At 50.3% G+C, this 20,921-nt stretch overlaps 1 protein-coding gene across 1 annotated transcript in view; it reads left to right on the top strand.

Moving 5' to 3' along the window:
* Positions 1–20,921, top strand: part of LOC132836899 (myoferlin-like) — a 141,436-nt gene that overhangs the window by 46,376 nt on the left and 74,139 nt on the right. The window contains exons 18-26 of the mRNA XM_060856466.1: positions 453–566; positions 4,986–5,163; positions 7,118–7,242; positions 8,104–8,204; positions 11,118–11,310; positions 13,146–13,301; positions 14,778–14,909; positions 19,540–19,703; positions 20,156–20,270. Coding sequence (XP_060712449.1) covers positions 453–566; positions 4,986–5,163; positions 7,118–7,242; positions 8,104–8,204; positions 11,118–11,310; positions 13,146–13,301; positions 14,778–14,909; positions 19,540–19,703; positions 20,156–20,270 — 1,278 coding nt within the window. The remainder of the gene's footprint in view (positions 1–452; positions 567–4,985; positions 5,164–7,117; positions 7,243–8,103; positions 8,205–11,117; positions 11,311–13,145; positions 13,302–14,777; positions 14,910–19,539; positions 19,704–20,155; positions 20,271–20,921) is intronic.

Consider the following 20,921-nt stretch of genomic DNA (forward strand, 5'->3'; position numbering starts at 1 on the left):
TGAGTCAGTACAGGGAGAAGAATGTTTCACCCTCAGGAGGTTTGAGAGTGAAGAGTACAAAGTGTTTCACTTCATTGGGAGAGGCCGAGAGGGATGTGTTTATCAGGGATAGAAGAGCTTATTTCTGTCTGTACCAACGGGAGCAACAGAATACTCAGATGATGGTCAAAGCTATTAAGGAAACGAGGAGGTACATTGTGTTCAAGGGTGGAGATGTGGAGAAAGATTCACTTGAGTTCAGAGGGGACTGAATCTAGTAATGGCAAGGAATAGCTGGAATGAATGATGGTTCAGTGGTTATCCTGCTGAAGTATGCATTTAATTTTCAACACAGAAGGGCTTAGCTGGGCATGCTTGGTTGGACAAATGGCACAGTGAAGTGTTGAGATGAGACCTGGCACCTCACCTTTTGTGTAACGTTCTGACTTTTCTCCTCACGCTCTCGCTCACAGAGTGAAGGAGTCGCCTACCGAGGGAGGATCTTGATAGAATTGGCCACGAGGATGGACGAGACCTCGGGGAAAACCATTGACGACCTGTTGCTCGAAGATTTCTCGATTGTACAGGTATCCATGCCGTAAACCTGTCCTTTTCCGTGCAGACCAGAATGGGTGGTCCTTGGTTTGATTCCTAACATGGGGACTTGAGGATTTCTCGTGAGGAAGAGTGAGTGTTTGTCTGAGTGCTCCTGTTGCTGAGAGCAGAAGGATTCAGTGCTGCTGCTGTTAATGGACCAATGGCGGCATTTGGTTTGAACAGCATTGTGTTCCTTCACTCTACTCGAAGTCAAGTTTCATTTTGTTTGGTCATGAGAAGTGGAAGGTGAGGAGTTCTGTGTCTCCACTTGGTTGGATGGAAGTTTCCACGTCTTTTCACCAGCGTTCGAGGCTCTCTCCTTGCCTCTGTCATTTGCTCCTTCTTCCCTGATCAATAGAGACAGAGGGAGAAAGAATGTCTGCAGTCCACCAATCGACCTGCCTTTTTGTTCAGTGTTGAATAAAGGAATCCTGATGAGGCAACACAAGGGAAGTAATGTGGCCCATCTAGCCTATGTTGGAGCGATCTAGTTATACCCACTGCTCTTCCCCCTGTCCCCTACCCACTGCTCTTCCCCCTGCCCCCTACCCACTGCTCTTCCCTCTGTCCCCTACCCCTGCATCATCGGGTCCTGCAGCTGCCTTCCACCACAATCAGTTGTTAGGCTCCCTTTTGAAAGTTATTAAGATTTTAGCTTAATTGTCACGCGTAGTCAAGTACAGGAGTATGGTGGAAGTGTACAGTGTCGCCCTCTTAGGTATGAAGGTACCTAGCTACAAAAACGTAGGCATTACTGATCATGGATCACATTTTCCTTTCACCATCTCTGCTGTAAGGTGAGCAATCCCCCTGCTCTGCTTCTCCACATAATTGACGGCCTTCATTGCGCTGAACTGTTGAAGGAAATCTGCTCTCATTCATGGTTTTGCCCAACCCAGCTACCCCTGAAGTCACCAAGCTGCTGAAACCCTTTCTCAGGCCTTCATCACCACAAGACGTGACGATTTTGACACTTCACTGATTGACCTCCCATCCTCCACGGACACTAATTTGTCCGAACCAGTCCCTTTGTATTTTTAATCAGACCAAGCCTGTGAGCCAGGTTCTTGTTGACCGACATTGGCTCCTGGTCTGGCACGACCTTGAAGCTCTCGTTTTCAAATACCTCACGTTGTTGCGCCCTCCCTATCTCTGTTGACTCTTGTGTCATTGTTGGTGACATAGTGGCCATGTTACTGGAATAGCGATCCTGGACTAATGACACATGGGTTTCTCACTTCCACCATGGCAACTGGAGTTCACAGGTGTCCTGAAGGGAAGGAAATCTGCAATCCTTACCCGGTCTGGCCGACATAGCGATGTGAACAGGCCGACCCAGGTACTCACTTTTATCAAACCACAACAGAGAGAAGCACTGTGCGTGAACTTGAAGGTATACAGTCCTCAGCGGTTCTCAGCAGCTTAGAGCTGGGCAACAGGAATGGCACCGGTATCCCATGAATGAATTTGAAACCAAGTCCTCCTCTTACCTGAGCCCCTCTGGAATTCCCCCTTCCTTAATCCCTTACCTAAAACCCACCACTGTTTTGTCGTCCAGTTTCCTGAGGTGGCTCTGTTCTGTCTGATCATGCTTTCCTCATGTTAATATTGCCAAATAACTGCAAGCTGTTGTAATTATTACTTACATGACATGCAAATGGGTGTCAGGTTACTGATTGACAGGGTAGATGCAATGGGGGATTAGGGCTCAGCATCCGTCCTGTCCCTGTTTCTGGGTCCGGAGACCCAGGCTGAAGTCCCACCTGCTCCAGAGGTGTCTAACAACGTTTCTGAACATGTTGATTAAAAATGTAATTGGGGAGAATCGGAGGGTGTTTTGGCACAGCTGTAGTAACCCTCTCTCTGGACCTGAAGGTCCTGGGTTCAGGTATCACCTCAGGATGTGACTGGTTGATCTTGTAATGCACAAAGTGAGAAACAGATGGGACTGGTCCAAAGATGTGCAGGTTAGGGTGGATTGGCCGTGCTAATTACCCATAGTGCTCAGGGATGTGCAGGTTAGGGTGGATTGGCCATGCTAATTACCCATAGTGCTCAGGGATGTGCAGGTTAGGGTGGATTGGCCATGCTAATTACCCATAGTGCTCAGGGATGTGCTGGTTAGGGTGGATTGGCCATGCTAATTACCCAGAATGTCCAGGGATGTACAGGTTAGGGTGGATTGGCCGTGCTAATTACCCATAGTGCTCAGGGATGTGCAGGTTAGGGTGGATTGGCCATGCTAATTACCCATAGTGCTCAGGGATGTGCTGGTTAGGGTGGATTGGCCATGCTAATTACCCAGAATGTCCAGGGATGTACAGGTTAGGGTAGATTGGCCGTGCTAATTACCCAGAATGTCCAGGGATGTGTAGGTTAGGGTGGATTGGCCGTGCTAATTACCCAGAATGTCCAGGGATGTGTAGGTTAGGGTGGATTGGCCATGCTAATTACCCAGAATGTCCAGGGATGTGCAGGTTAGGGTGGATTGGCCATGCTAAATTACCCAGAATGTCCAGGGATGTGCAGGTTAGGGTGGATTGGCCATGCTAAATTACCCAGAATGTCCAGGGATGTACAGGTTAGGATGGATTGGCCATGCTAAATTACCCAGAATGTCCAGGGATGTGCAGGTTAGGGTGGATTGGCCATGCTAAATTACCCAGAATGTCCAGGGATGTACAGGTTAGGATGGATTGGCCATGCTAAATTACCCAGAATGTCCAGGGATGTACAGGTTAGGGTGGATTGGCCGTGCTAAATTACCCAGAATGTCCAGGGATGTGCAGGTTAGGGTGGATTGGCCATGCTAAATTACCCAGAATGTCCAGGGATGTACAGGTTAGGATGGATTGGCCATGCTAAATTACCCAGAATGTCCAGGGATGTACAGGTTAGGATGGATTGGCCATGCTAAATTACCCAGAATGTCCAGGGATGTGCAGGTTAGGGTGGATTGGCCATGCTAAATTACCCAGAATGTCCAGGGATGTACAGGTTAGGATGGATTGGCCATGCTAAATTACCCAGAATGTCCAGGGATGTACAGGTTAGGATGGATTGGCCATGCTAAATTACCCAGAATGTCCAGGGATGTACAGGTTAGGATGGATTGGCCATGCTAAATTACCCAGAATGTCCAGGGATGTACAGGTTAGGGTGGATTGGCCATGCTAAATTACCCAGAATGTCCAGGGATGTACAGGTTAGGGTGGATTGACCGTGCTAAATTACCCAGAATGTCCAGGGATGTACAGGTTAGGGTGGATTGGCCATGCTAAATTACCCAGAATGTCCAGGGATGTGCAGGTTAGGGTGGATTGGCCATGCTAAATTACCCAGAATGTCCAGGGATGTGCAGGTTAGGGTGGATTGGCCATGCTAAATTACCCAGAATGTCCAGGGATGTACAGGTTAGGGTGGATTGACCGTGCTAAATTACCCAGAATGTCCAGGGATGTACAGGTTAGGGTGGATTGGCCGTGCTAATTACCCAGAATGTCCAGGGATGTACAGGTTAGGGTGGATTGGCCGTGCTAAATTACCCAGAATGTCCAGGGATGTGTAGGTTAGGGTGGATTGGCCATGCTAAATTACCCAGAATGTCCAGGGATGTACAGGTTAGGATGGATTGGCCATGCTAAATTACCCAGAATGTCCAGGGATGTGCAGGTTAGGGTGGATTGGCCATGCTAAATTACCCAGAATGTCCAGGGATGTACAGGTTAGGGTGGATTGGCCGTGCTAAATTACCCAGAATGTCCAGGTATGTGTAGGTTAGGGTGGATTGGCTGTGCTAAATTACCCAGAATGTTCAGGTATGTACAGGTTAGGGTGGATTGGCCGTGCTAAATTACCCAGAATGTCCAGGGATGTACAGGTTAGGGTGGGTTGGCCGTACTAAATTACCCAGAATGTTCAGGTATGTGTAGGTTAGGGTGGATTGGCCATGCTAAATTACCCATAGTGCTCAGGGATGTGCAGGTTAGGGTGAATTAGCCATGCTAAATTACCCATAGAGTTCAGGGATGTGCAGGTTAGGGTAGATTGGCCACGCTAAATTACCCATAGTGCCCAGGGATGTGCAGATTAGGGTGGATTAGCTATGCTGCAGTCCCCATAGTGCCCAGGTGTGTGCAGGTTAGGGTGGATTGGCCATGTGACATTACCCACGGTGTCCAGGGATGTGCAGGTTAGGGTGGATTAGCCATAGGAAATGCAGGGATAGGATAGGGAGTGGGATGCTGTTCGGAGGGTTGGTCTGGACTCAACTGGCCGAATGGCCTGTTTGCCCGCTGAAGGGCTGCCATGGTGTGTGAAAGGAGCTGTACGACTGCATGACAAAGAAAGCTTGTTGGGTGTCTGTCCCTCCGACAAAGTGAAGGATCTCTTTGCTTTGCCACTTTCAGAGATATTTGCACAGGCGGCGGTACAGTCTCTGCGTCGTGTTCTCCTCAGCGACGCAAATGCAGGAGGTGAAGGAGCCCGTCCAGTTCGAGGTCAGCGTGGGCAATTACGGCAACAAATTTGACAAGTCATGCAAGCTGCACGCCTCCACAACCCAGTACAGCCATGCCATGTTTGATGGTAAGTGGTTGCCTCGGGTACACGGAGGGCCATGCGCCAACAGAACGATAAAGGCTTAAAATAGGTGCCTGGCAGATTTACATTCACCGTGCCAAACTCTCTACATCCACCGAGAGTTTCTCGTGAGCACTGTGTGAGGCCTTCGAAACATGTGGGGTGAAATTCAGGTCTCCGATGGGCAAAATTCTTCCTTTGATCCCTATTCCATCCAACCCATCTTTTGTCACCTTCACCTCCTTCACGCCTCCCAGTGCCCCATTCCAACCTGGCACTCACTCCCAGCGGCGCGAGCACAGAAGGTACAGGCAGTGGGGTGTTACACCTCGCTGAAGGAGTCGATGTGGTTCAGTGGCATAACCTGCACATCCCTGGACATTATGGGTAATGCAGCACGGCCAATCCACCACAACCTGCACATCCCCAGGCACTATGGGTAATTTAGCATGGCCAATCCACCCTAACCTGCACATCCCTGAGCACTATGGGTAATTCAGCACAGCCAATCCACCCTAACCTGCACATCCCTGAGCACTGTGGGTAATTCAGCACGGCCAATCCACCCTAACCTGCACATCCCTGAGCACTATGGGGTAATTTAGCACGGCCAATCCACCCTAACCTGCACATCCCTGAGCACTATGGGTAATTCAGCACAGCCAATCCACCCTAACCTGCGTATCCCTGAGCACTATGGGTAATTTAGCATGGCCAATCCACCCTAACCTGCACGTCCCTGAGCACTATGGGTAATTCAACACGGCCAATCCACCCTAACCTGCGTATCCCTGAGCACTATGGGTAATTCAGCACGGCCAATCCACCCTAACCTGCACATCCCTGAGCACTATGGGTAATTCAGCACAGCCAATCCACCCTAACCTGCGTATCCCTGAGCACTATGGGTAATTTAGCATGGCCAATCCACCCTAACCTGCACGTCCCTGAGCACTATGGGTAATTCAACACGGCCAATCCACCCTAACCTGCGTATCCCTGAGCACTATGGGTAATTCAGCACGGCCAATCCACCCTAACCTGCACATCCCTGAGCACTATGGGTAATTCAGCACAGCCAATCCACCCTAACCTGCACATCCCTGAGCACTATGGGTAATTCAGCACAGCCAATCCACCCTAACCTGCACGTCCCTGAGCACTATGGGTAATTCAGCATGGCCAATCCACCCTAACCTGCACATCCCTGAGCACTATGGGTAATTCAGCACGGCCAATCCACCCTAACCTGCACATCCCTGAGCACTATGGGTAATTCAGCATGGCCAATCCACCCTAACCTGCACGTCCCTGAGCACTATGGGTAATTCAGCACGGCCAATCCACCCTAACCTGCACGTCCCTGAGTACTATGGGTAATTCAGCACGGCCAATCCACCCTAACCTGCACATCCCTGAGCACTATGGGTAATTCAGCACGGCCAATCCACCCTAACCTGCACGTCCCTGAGCACTATGGGTAATTCAGCACGGCCAATCCACCCTAACCTGCACGTCCCTGAGTACTATGGGTAATTCAGCATGGCCAATCCACCCTAACCTGCACATCCCTGAGTACTATGGGTAATTCAGCACAGCCAATCCACCCTAACCTGCACATCTTTGGACTGTGGGAGGAAGTACCTGAGGGAAACCCACACAGACACAGGGGGATAATGTGCAAACTCCGCACAGACAGTCGCCCCCGAAGGTGGAATCGAACCTGGGTCCCTGCCGCTGTGAGACACTGAACCACTGGATCTGCCCCACAGGTTGCTGAAAAAGCCTAAGTTCGCCTGAGGGCAACAAAAAGTGTTGCTGGAATCCGGCTCACCTTCATTTCCTGCTTCCTCCCAGCGCTTGCAAAGCACAGCCAAAGGATCCAACTGCACATGATGCTTGCAGACAGCCACTGGGGGCGGGGGGCCACTCATCTCTCCTGGTCTCCGTGTCGTTGCAGGTAACTATTATTACTACCTGCCCTGGTGCGACACAAAGCCAGTGGCCGCCCTGACCTCACACTGGGAGAACATCGAGCACAGGCTGGACAGGTTGAACATCCTCCTCAAAATCGTTGACAAGCTGGTGAGTGCCCACTGTGCAGGGACAAAGCAGAGTGGGGCTTCTTTCACAGCACTTCTGCCGTCACCAGCAAGAGTTTCACTCGGTCTGTCTCTCTCCTCCCCGCCAGATATTTCCGGCTGCTCCCCCTTTTCCCGATTCCTGAGGGGCTCTTCTCACTGCTCCCCCCCGTCCTGTTCAAGCCTCCCTCAGAGTCGTTTGACCAGACGCACTTCACTGTGCAGATGGAGGGAAACTGCAGCGGAGAGTATTGGGAGGCGTGGACTGCACGGGGGATCTCTTTCCTTCATTTGTTGTCTTCAGTGATCAAACCAGTTCCACGCCATCCATTTCACCCTACCGTCAGGACAGGAGGAAGCTGCTTGGCCAGTCTGGTGCCAGTGAGATCCCAAAGACATCCCCGAATTGGAACTGGCTAGCCAACTAACAGGCACTAGTCCACGACTCATGACGGTGGCTACTTACCCGCTCCCAGCAGAGGTGGTAGAGGAGGGTTTGCCAATCTGATGGGCCTCTCTCCGTCATTCCTTATTCCAACAAAGCCAGCACGCGGCTGCTAAGGCTCAACATTGCGCGTGAAATGTGGGCGAGGGTGGCGGGTATGGAGGTGCATCGGTGGGCACAGAAGTTTCTCAACTGGCTGTGTCAGTGGGCATGAGCAAATCGTGTGCTCGATGTTCCTCTGGCACACAGTGTCAGTTCCTGAGTACAGCCAGCACCAATTCAAGGGTGCCTGCTCAGCGCTAGCACCTGTGAGGAATTTCTGCACCACTGGCCCCTGCTTGGGTCGATTGGGGTGGCTGTTGGTGTCGAGAGATATCGTCTTTGCTGCACTGTTGGTGTTCTCGCATTTTTTTTTAAAAGAGAGCCAACCTGGAGGAGATCAGGACAACGTTGCCCTCTGAAGGAAGTCGCCTCACTGGCATGTGGGTGAAGATGCTCGACAGGGTCGTGAAGGATTGCAAGTAGGTGCCAGACGAAACCTAACGCCCACAAAAAAAAATGAACGCTTGGTTATTGGGCACGGAAGGCTCTCTCTGATCGGTTAGGTTGAAACATTCCCTCTCCCCATGGCAGTGCACGGCACCTCTCAACACTTCTCTGTCGATTTTCTTTGTTCATTCCTCGGATTTAATCATCGCTCTGGAGTGGGCCACCCCGAGTCACCTTTGAACTGAGTAGCTTGCTGGGCCATTTCAGGGGGAAGAGTCACCCACATTATAGTCACCGAAACAGACCCTCCGGTCCAACCAGCCCGTGCTGACCCTCATCCCAAACTAAACTAGTCCCACCTGCCTGCTCCTGGCCCACCTCCCTCCAAACCCTTTCCTAATCATGGACTCATCCAAATGTCTTTTTTTTTTATAGATATTTTTATTGGGAATTTAACATTTTGACAAATTTACAAAAATAAGCAGAATTTTCAAGCACAAACATTAATATAAAAATAGATCTTAAATATATAATCATCAAAATTCAACTAATCCACAATCATCCAGAGTGTATAGTTGAGTCGCTTACATCCTTCAAATAAGAGAAAATGTTCTCTAATACACTCATAACAGTATGATTAAAAGGAAGCTATTTCCAAACAATAAGAACAAACAAAAAAAAAATTCAACATGTTTGAATGGAGATCTTCCCCCTTGTTCTCAGGGGGCCTTACTACCTTTCCAACGTTCCACCATATCCTCTCCCAAACAGTGTCCCACCCTCGACCCGGGCGCTCCTTAATAGGATTTAGATATAATACCGAGCTAGAGTTAACAGTGAGCGCCGGACCCCCACCCCACCCCACCCATACCTGAGTATATCTAATAGCATCAATGCCACGTACAAACACACATAACTATAAAATTACAACTCCAACAGCTTACAGTTAAGTATAATAACATAGCAAGGAAGACAACCCCGCTCCCAGAGGCAAAAGTAAAGTAGAATAAAGTAACCATTTCTCCCCACGGAGTGTGGGAGAGGCAAGCCAACATAAATTGTCTCTTACGATTTATTTAACCGAGTCTAAAAGTTTCTTGGCCTCTTCCGATGATCTAAAATTATACTCGGATCCTTCGTGGGTAAAGCATAACGTTGCTGGGTAGCGTAAGGTGTATTGAATATCTAAGTCCCTTAAACATTTCTTCACCTCATCAAACGCCTTCCTTCTTCGTGCCAAAGCCGGGGAGAAGTCCTGAAATAACATAATCTTGGATCCTTCATGAATCATAGCTTTAGGATCCTTTCCAAGCTTTCTGGAGGCATCCAGGAGTATCTGCCTCTCCCTATAACTCTGCAGCCGGAACAGGACCGGGCGTGGGCGCTGGTTTGGGCCAGATCCGCGTACTGCGACCCGGTAGGCCCACTCCACCCTTACCCGGTCAGTTTCAGCCCCCAGGTTTAAAATCTGCGGCAGCCATCGCTCCAGAAATGCTACTAACTGTTCTTTCCCTTCTTGCTCTTGAAGGCCCAGCAGCCGAATATTCTTTCTCCGATTTCTGTTGTCAATATCATCGATGTAAATTTCAAAGGCCCTGACTCTCTGCTCCAGAGCTCTCACCTGTTCTGCAGCTGTTTGTGCTGCAGCCTCGGAGGTCGTGGCCTTTAGTTCCGCCCCCTCCACTCGGCCCTGCAGCTCTTCCATGGTTTGATTCTGTTTCTGCAGCTTTTCTTCGAATGCATTCCATCGCTGTCGGGATTCTGCGATGAAATTGACGAGTGTCGATTCCAGTCTAGCAATCATCTCTATAAGGCCTGTTTTTACATCAGCTGCAGCCAGAGGAGAGGAGGGTGGGGGAGGGGTCTTTGTTTTCTGAGAGCTGCGGGGTCCCTTTGATTTACTCATTATCCACTCAGTATTAGACTATTTAAATATAATATTCAGCAGCTAATTAAGATTAAAGAAATTTTTTGGGTGGTTTGGCAAGTGTGGTGGGGACAGGAAACCCACTTTACCCAGGTTTTGGGAAGGGCTCTGTAGACTCAGACTTGCTGAGTCGCCGCCATCTTGGATCTCCCCAAATGTCTTTTAAACGTTGTGATTGTGCCCACATCCATCACTTCCTCAGGACGTTCGTTCCACACGTGAACCACCCTCAGTGTAACAACTTTTCCCCACATGTCTTTTTAAAGTTTCTCTCCTTTCACCTTAAAATCCTTCAGCCGATCGAAAGACAACTCCCATTAATCCTATCTGTGCCCCTCATTATTTTATAAACCTCTATCAGGTCGCCTCTCAATCTCCTACTGTCCAGTCGAAAAGGTCCCAGCCTATCCAGCCTTTCTTTACAACTCCAAGCTTCCATACCTGGCAACGTCCTGGTTATAAATCTCTTCTGAACCCTCTCCAGCTTCATAATATCCTTCCTATAAGAGGATGACCAGAACTGGACACAGTACTTCAGAAGAGGCCTCACTAACGTCCTGTACAATTTCAACATGACGTCCCAACTCCTACACTCAAAGATCTGAGCCATGAAGGCAAGCCTGCCAAATGCCTTCTTAACCACCCTGTTGATATGTGAGAATAACTTCAAAGAATTATGTACCTGAACCCCCCTCGGTCCCTCTGTTCAAGGCCCGACTTTTAATTGTATCTTATTGAGACTTGAGGGGCCAGTTGGATTAGCACAGATAGATGTTTGAAGACTGGTGCAGAAAAGGTAGCTGAAAGGTCTCTTCCCACTGGGTAATGCTCTGATTTGTGACATCAAGTGGGATAGTAGTAATTCTCTGGACTTCTGATGACTTACTTTATATTTTTAAGTCACGATAAAAGGCCAAGAGCAGACTTGGCTTTGTAGCTATTGACGCTTCATCACTTGGTGGTGACCCAACGGTGAATGACCCTGATTGGTCCCCTTTGCTTGCCCCGTTTGTTGCAGCCGCTCCCTGCCACCGTTAAAAAGGCTTCCTCAAGTGACTGCCCTCGATCAGCAGCTGTATGACCAGCAGGTTTTCCTGCTGAAGAAGATCAGGAAGTCGGCAGAGAAGCTGAGAGACAGGAACATCAACGTGAAGGAAAAGCTGCCTGAGGTTGAAGAGTGGCTCGAGAGGCTGTCTGTCCTGGCTGAGGAGGTTTGCTTTTTGAGACCGGCTGCAGGTGGAAGAGAGTGGGGTTTGCCCATGTTGGCCTGGTGGAAAGGAGGACATGTCCCAAAACAGAATTATAACCACTTCATTGTTTTGTGCTGTAGTTTAGGAAACATGGCACTCCCTTGGTACTGACCCTCTGACAGTGCGGCACTCCCTCAGCACTGACCCTCCGACTGTGCGGCACTCCCTCAGTACTGACCCTCTGACAGTGCGGCCTTCCCTCAGCACTGACCCTCTGACAGTGTGGCACTCCCTCAGTACTGACCCTCCGACAGTGCGACCCTCCCTCAGCACTGACCCTGTGACAGTGCGGCACTCCCTCAGTACTGACCCTCTGACAGTGCGGCACTTCCTCAGTACTGACCCTCTGACAATGCGGCACACCCTTAGTATTGACCCTCTGACAGTGCGGCACTCCCTCAGTACTGACCCTCTGACAGTGTGGCACTCCCTCAGCACTGACCCTCCGACAGTGCGACCCTCCCTCAGCACTGACCCTCCGACAGTGTGGCACCCCCTCAGCACTGACTCTCCAACAATGCTGCACCCCCTCAGCACTGACCCTCTGACAGTGTGGTACTCTCTCAGTACTGACCCTCTAACAGTGCTGCACTCCCTCAGTACTGACCCTCTGACAGTGTGGCACCCCGTCAGCACTGACCCTTTGACAGTGCTGCACTCCCTCAGCACTGACCCTCCGACACTGCGACCCTCCCTCAGCACTGACCCTCCGACAGTGCGGCACTCCCTCAGCACTGACCCTCTGACAGTGTGACACTCCCTCAGCACTGACTCTCCAACAATGCTGCACCCCCTCAGCACTGACCCTCTGACAGTGTGGTACTCCCTCAGCACTGACCCTCTGACAGTGCTGCACTCCCTCAGTACTGACCCTCTGACAGTGTGCACTCCCTCAAAACTGACCCTCCGACAGTGTGGCACTCCCTCAACACTGACCCACTGACAGTGCGGCACTCCCTCAGCACTGACCCTTTGACAGTGCTGCACTCCCTCAGCACTGACCCTCTGACAGTGCGGCACTCCCTCAGCACTGACCCTCTGACAGTGCGGCACTCCTTCAGCACTGACCCTCTGACAGTGCGGCACTCCCTCAGCACTGACCCTCTGACAGTGCGGCACTCCCTCAGCACTGACCCTCTGACAGTGCGGCACTCTCTCAACACTGACCCTCTGACAGTGCGCCACTCCCTCAGCACTGACTCTCCAACAATGCTGCACCCCCTCAGCACTGACCCCCTGACAGTGTGGTACTCCCTCAGCACTGGCCCTCCGACAGTGCGGCACTCCCTCAACACTGACCCTCCGACAGTGTGCACTCCCTCAACACTGACCCACTGACAGTGCGGCACTCCCTCAGCACTGACCCTCCAACAATGCGGGACTCCGTCAGTTCTGACCCTCTGACAGTGTGACACTGCCTCAGCACTGACTCTTCAACACTGGCACATACCCTGTCCTGTGCTGTAGTAAGTCATCAAGATTTGCTCTAAGTTGGTGACTGTCCTCTGTGAAGCAAGTTGTTGCCACTTATTGGTAAATTCGCTATAATATTTTGTCCAGCATCATGCCTTGGATAGGATTGTTGAAGAGAAGGGGGAACATTTAGGAAGAGGGAGGGTTTCCTGGTCATGCACGGAATTCTTTTGGGAAACACGAGTTCTGACAGTTAAACTGCAGGCCAGTCCGTTTTACTTTGTGCTTGGGTGACATGCCAGGAACAGGGATGGTGGGCTACATAGGTCCTGGCAGCAAGAGCCACTGGAATCTCATGCACTCTCCTCGTGTGCCCCTCCCAGCCTCAGAACAGCCTGCCTGACGTGATTCTCTGGATGCTGGCTGGTGAGAAGCGAGTCGCCTACGCTCGGATTAAAGCGCACTCGGTCCTGTTTTCCAGGGACAGTGAGAAATCGTGTGGCAAATTCTGCGGGAAGTTGCAAACAGTGTTCCTGAAGGTGGGTCACAGCTCGCTTCGGGTGGGAGTCGGTGTCGGTGACGGGCCTGACTTGGTTCTGCATTGCAAAAGTCCACGGACTTCCCCTGTGCTGGGGTGTGTGGGCACGTACACATGACTTTGTCCGGTGTGTGTCTGTGTGTGAGGGCATGTGTGTCTGTATGTGCGTGCGTGTGAGTGTGCATGCATTCGTAATTGGATCCCGAAGTCAATCAGAGAAGGATGAAAGTAGATGCCAAAATCTTTTCTTGATGGTGCTGACTGATCACAGAAGACCCGAGAAGAGACTCCCTACAGTATGCAATCTATTTGACCCAAGTCCACACTGACCCTCCAAACAGGAACCCACCCAGATCCTTTCCCCTACCTGATATTTACCCCTGACTTCTGTGCTCAATTTAGCAACGGCCAATTCACCTCATCTGCACGTCTTTGGATTATGGGAGGAAACTGGGGTACCCAGAGGAAACCCACGCAGACATGGGGAGAACGTGTGAACTCCACACAGACAGTCGCCCCAGGCAGGGATCGAACTCAGGTCCCTGCCGCTGTGAGGCAACAGTGCTAACCACTGAGCCACCGTGCCACCCTACTTGAAGCACGCCACATGAAGTATGTGTCCCTGAAGCATGCCATGACCTGAAGGCCACCATGATCTCACGTGAAAGCACCCAGTCAGGTTAAGGGATCTTCTGAGTGACTTAGTTTTGAATGAAGGAATTCTCCCTCCTATCTCCCTTCAGTGTGCACCTCCTTCTGATCTGACACTCTCCCATAAGGGCAAACAACCTGTCCAGCTCGCTGAGAATCCTGTCCACTTTAATAAGGTCACCTCTTGTTCTCTGATGAGTTCAGGCTCAACCTCACCTCATGAGACAGTCCCTCCATATCTGGGATCAGCCGAGGGAACCTTCTCTGCACTGCCTCGAGTGGGAATGAATCTTCCCTTAGATATATGGCCCCAAGACTGTTAGCAGTGTTCCAGCTGTGGTGTCTGATGAGAGCCTTGTACAGTTTCATCAAGACTTCCCTACTTTTATATTCCATTCCCTCTCAAAGTATCAGAATGGAAAGTCCCATGAGAGAGACCAAGTCCACGAAGCCATGAAGCTTTCGAAACTCCCTTCTGGTTGACAATGTTTAACGTATAGAACAGTTGCATGTATGTTTTGACTGTTGGATTACCATCCACAGGATATTTTCAGAGTATGATTCAAATTTATCAGGTCGTAGAGATGTCCAGCACGGAAACGGGCCATTCGGTCCAACCCGTCCATGCCAACCCAATCCGGTCCCACCTGCCAGCACCCGGCCCTTATCCCTTTCCAATTGTATATTCCTCTTTTGTTATTTGAAGATATGCAGCGGAGTTAGAGTTAGTGAGGCAAGGGAATGTGAGGTTGGTTGTTCTTGGATGTGAAGTTGCTTGATGCTTTCCAATGAAGAGTAACGTCATTTCTCACACCAATGTTGACAGCAACCACTGGACAAGTCCCAAAACCAGAGGACTGTCGCTCAGCTCCGAGTGCGGATCTGGATGGGCCTGTCCACTGACGAAGAGGAGTTTGAAAAGTACATCGATGGGAAAATTTTAGTCGCTGCAGAAAGAGTGAGTCTCGCAGTCCTGGGTTGCTGTTGGTATTTTGCATTTATTTATCTTTGCAATGCATTTCATAGAATCCCTATAGTGTGGAAACAGGCCATTCAGCCCGTCGGATCCTCCAAAGAGCAGCCCGTTCATAACCACTCCCCCCTACCCAGTAACCCTGCATTTCCTATGGCCAGCCCACCTCGCCTGCACGTCTCTGGACAGCATGGTGGCTCAGTGGTTAGCACTGCTGTCTCACAGCACCCAGGTTCGATTCCAGCCTTGGGTGACTATCTGTGTGAAGTTTGCACGTTCTCCTTGGGTGTTCCGGTTTCCTCCCACACTCCAAAGATGTGCAGGTCAGGTGAATTGGCCGTGCGAAATTGTCCCTTAGTGTGAGGTGCGTTAGTCTGGGAATGGCTCCAGATGGGACCAATCCACATAACCTGTACATCTTTGGATTGTGGGAGGAAACCCATGCCAGTTAAATGAAGTTCAGGATGAGCCTGTTCCTGTGAAAATGAAGAAGATGGATGGCACGATTTGGGAACCTTGGATGATGAGGAATTTTGACCTTAGTCCAAAAAAGGAAAAGGAGGGTTACGTAAGGTTTAGGAAACTGAAGATGGACGGAGCCCTTGAAAAATATTTAAAAACCCAGCAAAGAACTTAAACGAGGAGTGAGGGAGGTTAAAAGGGACCATGAAATGTTCTTGGCAAGCAGGATTAACAAAAATCCAAAGGCGGGTTATATGTATATAAGAAGCAAGAGAGTAGCTCGGGAAAGGGTAGGTCCACGCAAGGAGGAAATCCTGTGTGTAGAGTAGGAGGACGTTGGTGAGGTCCTTAATGAATACTTTGCAGCAGTATTCCAGATGAGATATATGTTGATATTCGAGGACATGTTGATATAGAAAAGGAAGAGGTGTTGGGAGTTGTGAAAAGCATTAAGGCAAACGTGTCCCCAAGACTTGAGTGGATCTGTCTCAGAATGCTGAGGGAGATGAAGGAAGAAGTGGCTGGGGGCATTGCCTGAAAGGTTTGTATCCGCTTTCGTCACAGGAGAGGTCCCAGAGGATTGGACAACAGCCACCGTTGCTCTTTCGTTTCACTCTGGCAATCGTGATAATCCGGGACGTTACAGGCCGATGGGAGGGAAATTACTGAAGAAGATTTTCAGGGACAGGATTTACTGACATTTGGAAAAACATGCAATCACTAATGATCGGGAACCTGGCATCATACAGGAGGCGTCATGTCTCAGAAACTAGATTGAAGTTTTTGAGGAAGTGACAAAGATGATTGCTGAGGGCAGGGCAGTGGGTATTGTCCACCTGGATGTTAACAAGGCCTTCGACAGGGTCCCTTATGGCAGGCTGATCCACAAAACGTGAAGTCATATGAGATCTGCACTGAGCTGGTGAGATGGATACATAGAAGACAGAGAGGAGCAGTTCAAGTGTGTTTTACTGACTGGATATCTGTGAGCAGTGGTGTTCCACTGGGCTCAGTGCTGGAGCCCCTGCTGTTAGTGAAATGGATCATTGACTTTGGAGATTGAAGTTTGCGACACGTGTAGACAGTGTGCTGAAAAAGGCTTGCTTTCATTGCTCAGTCTTTTGAGTATAGCAGTTGGGACGTCATGTTGAGGTTGTGCAGGACATTGGTAAGGCCTCTTCTGGAATACTGTATCCAGTTCCAGTCGCCCAGTTATAGGAAGGATGTTATGAAGCTGGAGAGGGTTCAGAAGAGCTTTACCAGGACACTGCCAGGTATGGAAGCTTTGAGTTCTGAAAAGAGGCTGGATGGGCTGGGACATTTTTCATTGGAGTGTAGAAGGTTGAGAGGCAACTTTATGGAAGTTAATAAAATGAAAGGTATGGATAGAGTTCATTGTTGTTGTCTTTTCCTGAGAATGGGGGATTTCAAGACAAAGGGTCACATTTTTAAGGTGAGAGGAGACAGATTTTACCAAGACAGTGGGGCAAATCTTTGACACACAGGGTGGTTCATGTGTGGAATGAATTTCCTGAGGAAGTGGTGGATGTACAATGTTTAAAAGACATTTGGATGAGTCCATGAACAGGAAAGGTTTGGAGGGATATGGGCCAGGAGCAGGCAGGTGGGACTAGTTTACTTCGGGATTATGGTCAGCACGGACTGGTTGGGCCAAAGGGTCTGTTTCCTTGCTGTGTGACTGTGTGAGAATGCAGGTGGTCTGATCAGTAGGTTTGCAGGTGAGGGAGCTGCTGCGGATAGTGAGGATGTAGCAGGACATGGGAGAAAGTGAGGACTGCAGACGCTGGAGATCAGAGCCGAAACGTGTGGCCCTGGAAAAGTACAGCAGGTCAGGCAGCGTCGAAGGAACGGGAGAATTGACGATTCGGGCATAAGCCCTTTATCAGGAATATGGAGGTGGGGGAAGGGGGCTGAGAGATAAATTGGGGGAGGTGGGGCTTTGGGGTGAAGGTAACTGGGAAGGTGTTAGCTGGATGCAGGTGGGGTAAGATGCAGGTCAGAGGGGAGGGTGGAATGGATAGGTGGGAAAGAAGATGGACAGGTGGGACAGTTCGAGAGGGTGGTACCGAGTTGGAGGGTTGGATCTGGAATGAGGTGGGGGGGGCGGTGGGGAGATGAGGGAACTAGTGAAGTCGACATTGATACCATGTGATTGGAGAGTCCCAGCGCAGAAGGTGAGACGTTCTTCCTCCTGGCCTCGGGTGGCTAGGATTTGGCGATGGAGGAGGCCCAGGACTTGCATGTCCTTGGCAGAAGTGGGAGGAGGGGAGTTGGAGTGGTCGGCCACAGGGGTAGTGGGGTTGTGGTTATCGTGGGGTTGTGGTTATAGGCTGGAGACTTGGGCAGAGGATTTGGAAGGCAGAATTTAATCCGGACAAATGCGAGGTGATATATTTTGGAAGGTCTTGTGCAGGAGACAAGCACATTGTAAACGGCAGAACCCTTAGAAGCATGAAAATACAGAGGGATCGACGTGTACAGACGCACAGCTCCCTGAAAGTGGCACCTGGGAACCACACGGTCAGATAGATATGGAGGCTTTGGAGATGGTCCAGAAACATTTCACCAAGGTGTTGCCCGATCTGGAGGTTATTTAGTACGAGGTGAGATTGGATAAACCTGGTTTGTTTTCACTTGATTGTGGTTGAGGTTCACAAAATTATGAGCGGCGTCGATAGAATGATTGGTTGGAGTGTTTTTCCTGGGCAGAAATGTCAGTAACGAGGGAATACAAGTTTAAGGGAAATGGGAGTCAGTTTAAAGGAGAGGGGAGAGGCAGGTTTTGTCTTTAACAGAGGGTGGTAAGTACCTGCATTACACTGCCAAAGGAGGTCATAGAGGCATAGAGATGTACAGCACGGAAACAGACCCTTCGGTCCAACCCGTCCATGCCGACCCACATATCCCAACCCAATCCAGTGCCACCTGCCAGCACCCGGCCCATTCATATACCCATCCTTTTGAATGTTGGAGGTGCATGCAATGGAAACATCTAAGAGGCAGATACGTGATGAGACAGGGGATAGAGGGATACGGACCGCGTAGATGCAGAAGGTTTTTAACTTCGAAAGACTTGGTGAGCCTGTGCCTGTGCTGTACTGATCTTTGTTCACGGCCACCTGATTGTCAGGGGGAGCTCGCACTGAGCTGTGAGACTCGGTGCTCATTCCTGGCAGTTTCCCGGGCCCAGTCCATCTCTCGCCCTCTGCAGTGCCCCATTCAGGGCTGTTTCCTGGAGGCTCCTGGGAGCGTCTGGAAGCTCGCCAGAACGAGTGGAGTCTCGCGGGAGCAAGGCTGGGGGTGGTGTCAGTCGCAGGCTACATTATGGCAATGTTTCTGTATGTGAAACCTCCTCACTTCCGGCAAATATCACGTTCCCATGTCCTGGTCACAGTGAAGCCGAGCCCCTCCTGGTCTCATGCTTCTCCCTTCCACGCTGGGCAGGGCTGTCTGTACAATGTGTCGTGACTTAGAGTCATAGAGATGTTCAGCACGGAAACAGACCCTTCTGTCCAATCCGTCCATGCCGACCAGATATCCCAACCCAATCTAGTCCCACCTGCCAGCACCCAGCCCATATCCCTCCAAACCCTTCCTATTCATATACCTATCCAAATGCCTCTTAAATGTTGCAATTGTACCGGCCTCCACCTCATCCTCTGGCAGCTCATTCCATACACGTACCACCCTCTGCGTGAAAAAGTTGCCCCTTAGGTCTCTTTTATATCTTTCCTCTCTCACCCTAAACCTTTGCCCTCTAGTTCTGGACTCCCCCACCCCAGGGAAAAGGCTTTGTCTATTTACCCTATCCATGCCCCCCATAATTTTGTAAACCTCTATAAGGTCACCCCTCAGTCTCCGACGCTCCAGGGAAAACAGCCCCGGCCTATTCAGCCTCTCCCTGTAGCTCAAACCCTCCAACCCTGGCAACATCCTTGTAAATCTTTTCTGAACCCTTTCAAGTTTCACAACATCTTTCCGATAGGAAGGAGACCAGAATTGCACGCAATATTCCAACAGCGGCCTAACCAATGTCCTGTACAGCCGCAACGTGATCTCCCAACTCCTGTACTCAATACTCTGACCAATAAAGGAAAGCATACCAAACGCCTTCCTGTGGTTCTGTTTGCAGTATGAAAACCAGGCGCGGGTCATGGGCCACTGGGGCACCAGCGGGTTGCTGCAGCATCCGGCGTTCTCCGATGCGTCGGGTAAAATCAGGCTGTCGAGAAAGGACTTCTACCCTCTCCAGGGCTGGCAGTGGGACGGAAAGTGGACCATCGACCCTGAGCGGTGGTGAGTTTGCTTCCTGCCTTCTTGCAGTGGGTGGGGAGGGGGGTCTTCCAAAGCCTTGCGATTGATCATCATGCACACCTTTTTTTACTCGTGTTCACGGGACAAGGGTTTGTTTGCGCCGTCAGGGGGCACCTCACCCCGAGAGACGGCGTCTCCCACACCGCAGCGCTCCCTCGATGCCGCAGCGGGGCGTCAGTCTGAAGCATACCCTCACCTCCTGGAATGGGACGTGAACCCATGACCCTTCTGACTCCGAGTGCTCTCCAGCAAGCCAAGGACGTGCTGTCGACCAGAGAGAGTAATGAGGAACGGTTGAGGGAGGGATGGGGAGTGCGTTGCACGCGTTGAGGACGGAGGAGGAGTGACAGAGGAATTTGGAAAGGGTCGAGTTGAGGATGGGTCACTGCCATGGTCATTTTGCTCCAATTCTGTTTCTCCCTCTCTTTTTACAGTTTGTTGTTTGATGCTGATGCAGGCCACAATGAATTCACCGACGAAGTTTACGAGAATGAAACCCATTTGGCTGGAGGGGAATGGAGCCCGGCCTTGGAAGAGTGGACAGACAAAGTAGGTGTTTCACTCCTTCTGAGAAGGCTGACCGAAATGTACGCAGGAGTTAAACATGGCACAGGCAAGCGCCTCGTGGTGGGACCCTTGATGATTGCGAGATAGAAAAGACTCATAGTTCCTAATAATTGGGCTGGACTTCAGTCCAGATCCTGGAGCTAAAAAAGGACAGAGGGTCATATAGTCAATCCGGAACAGAAATCCAGTCAGTCCCATCGCCCTACTCCTCCCTGCAGTTTATTCCCCTCAAGCACCTGTCTAATTTTATGATGTGGAGGTGCCGGTGTTGGACTGGGGTGGACAAAGTTAAAAATCACACAACACCAGGTTATAGTCCGACAGGTTTCATTGGAAGCACACTGAAGGCTAGGGCTTCCAGTTAAATCTATTGGACTATAACGTGGTGTTGTGTGATTTTTAAGTCTGATTTTATGTTGGAGCCATTCATTTATCTCTGCTTCCTCCTCGCTCGTGGGCTGTGAGTTCCAGCTCATTACCACTCGCTGTGGAAAAAAATGTTTGATCGTCCATCCTCCCCTTCTGTCTCTAGCCCAAAATATGAAATCTGTGTCTCCCAAATAAGCTCTGCACCATCACGTGATGGGAACAATACTTCTCCGCCCCCCACCTGCCCAAGGAAGGCTATTATTA

Source organism: Hemiscyllium ocellatum, chromosome 48 (assembly GCF_020745735.1).
Source record: "Hemiscyllium ocellatum isolate sHemOce1 chromosome 48, sHemOce1.pat.X.cur, whole genome shotgun sequence".
NCBI lineage: Eukaryota > Metazoa > Chordata > Chondrichthyes > Orectolobiformes > Hemiscylliidae > Hemiscyllium > Hemiscyllium ocellatum.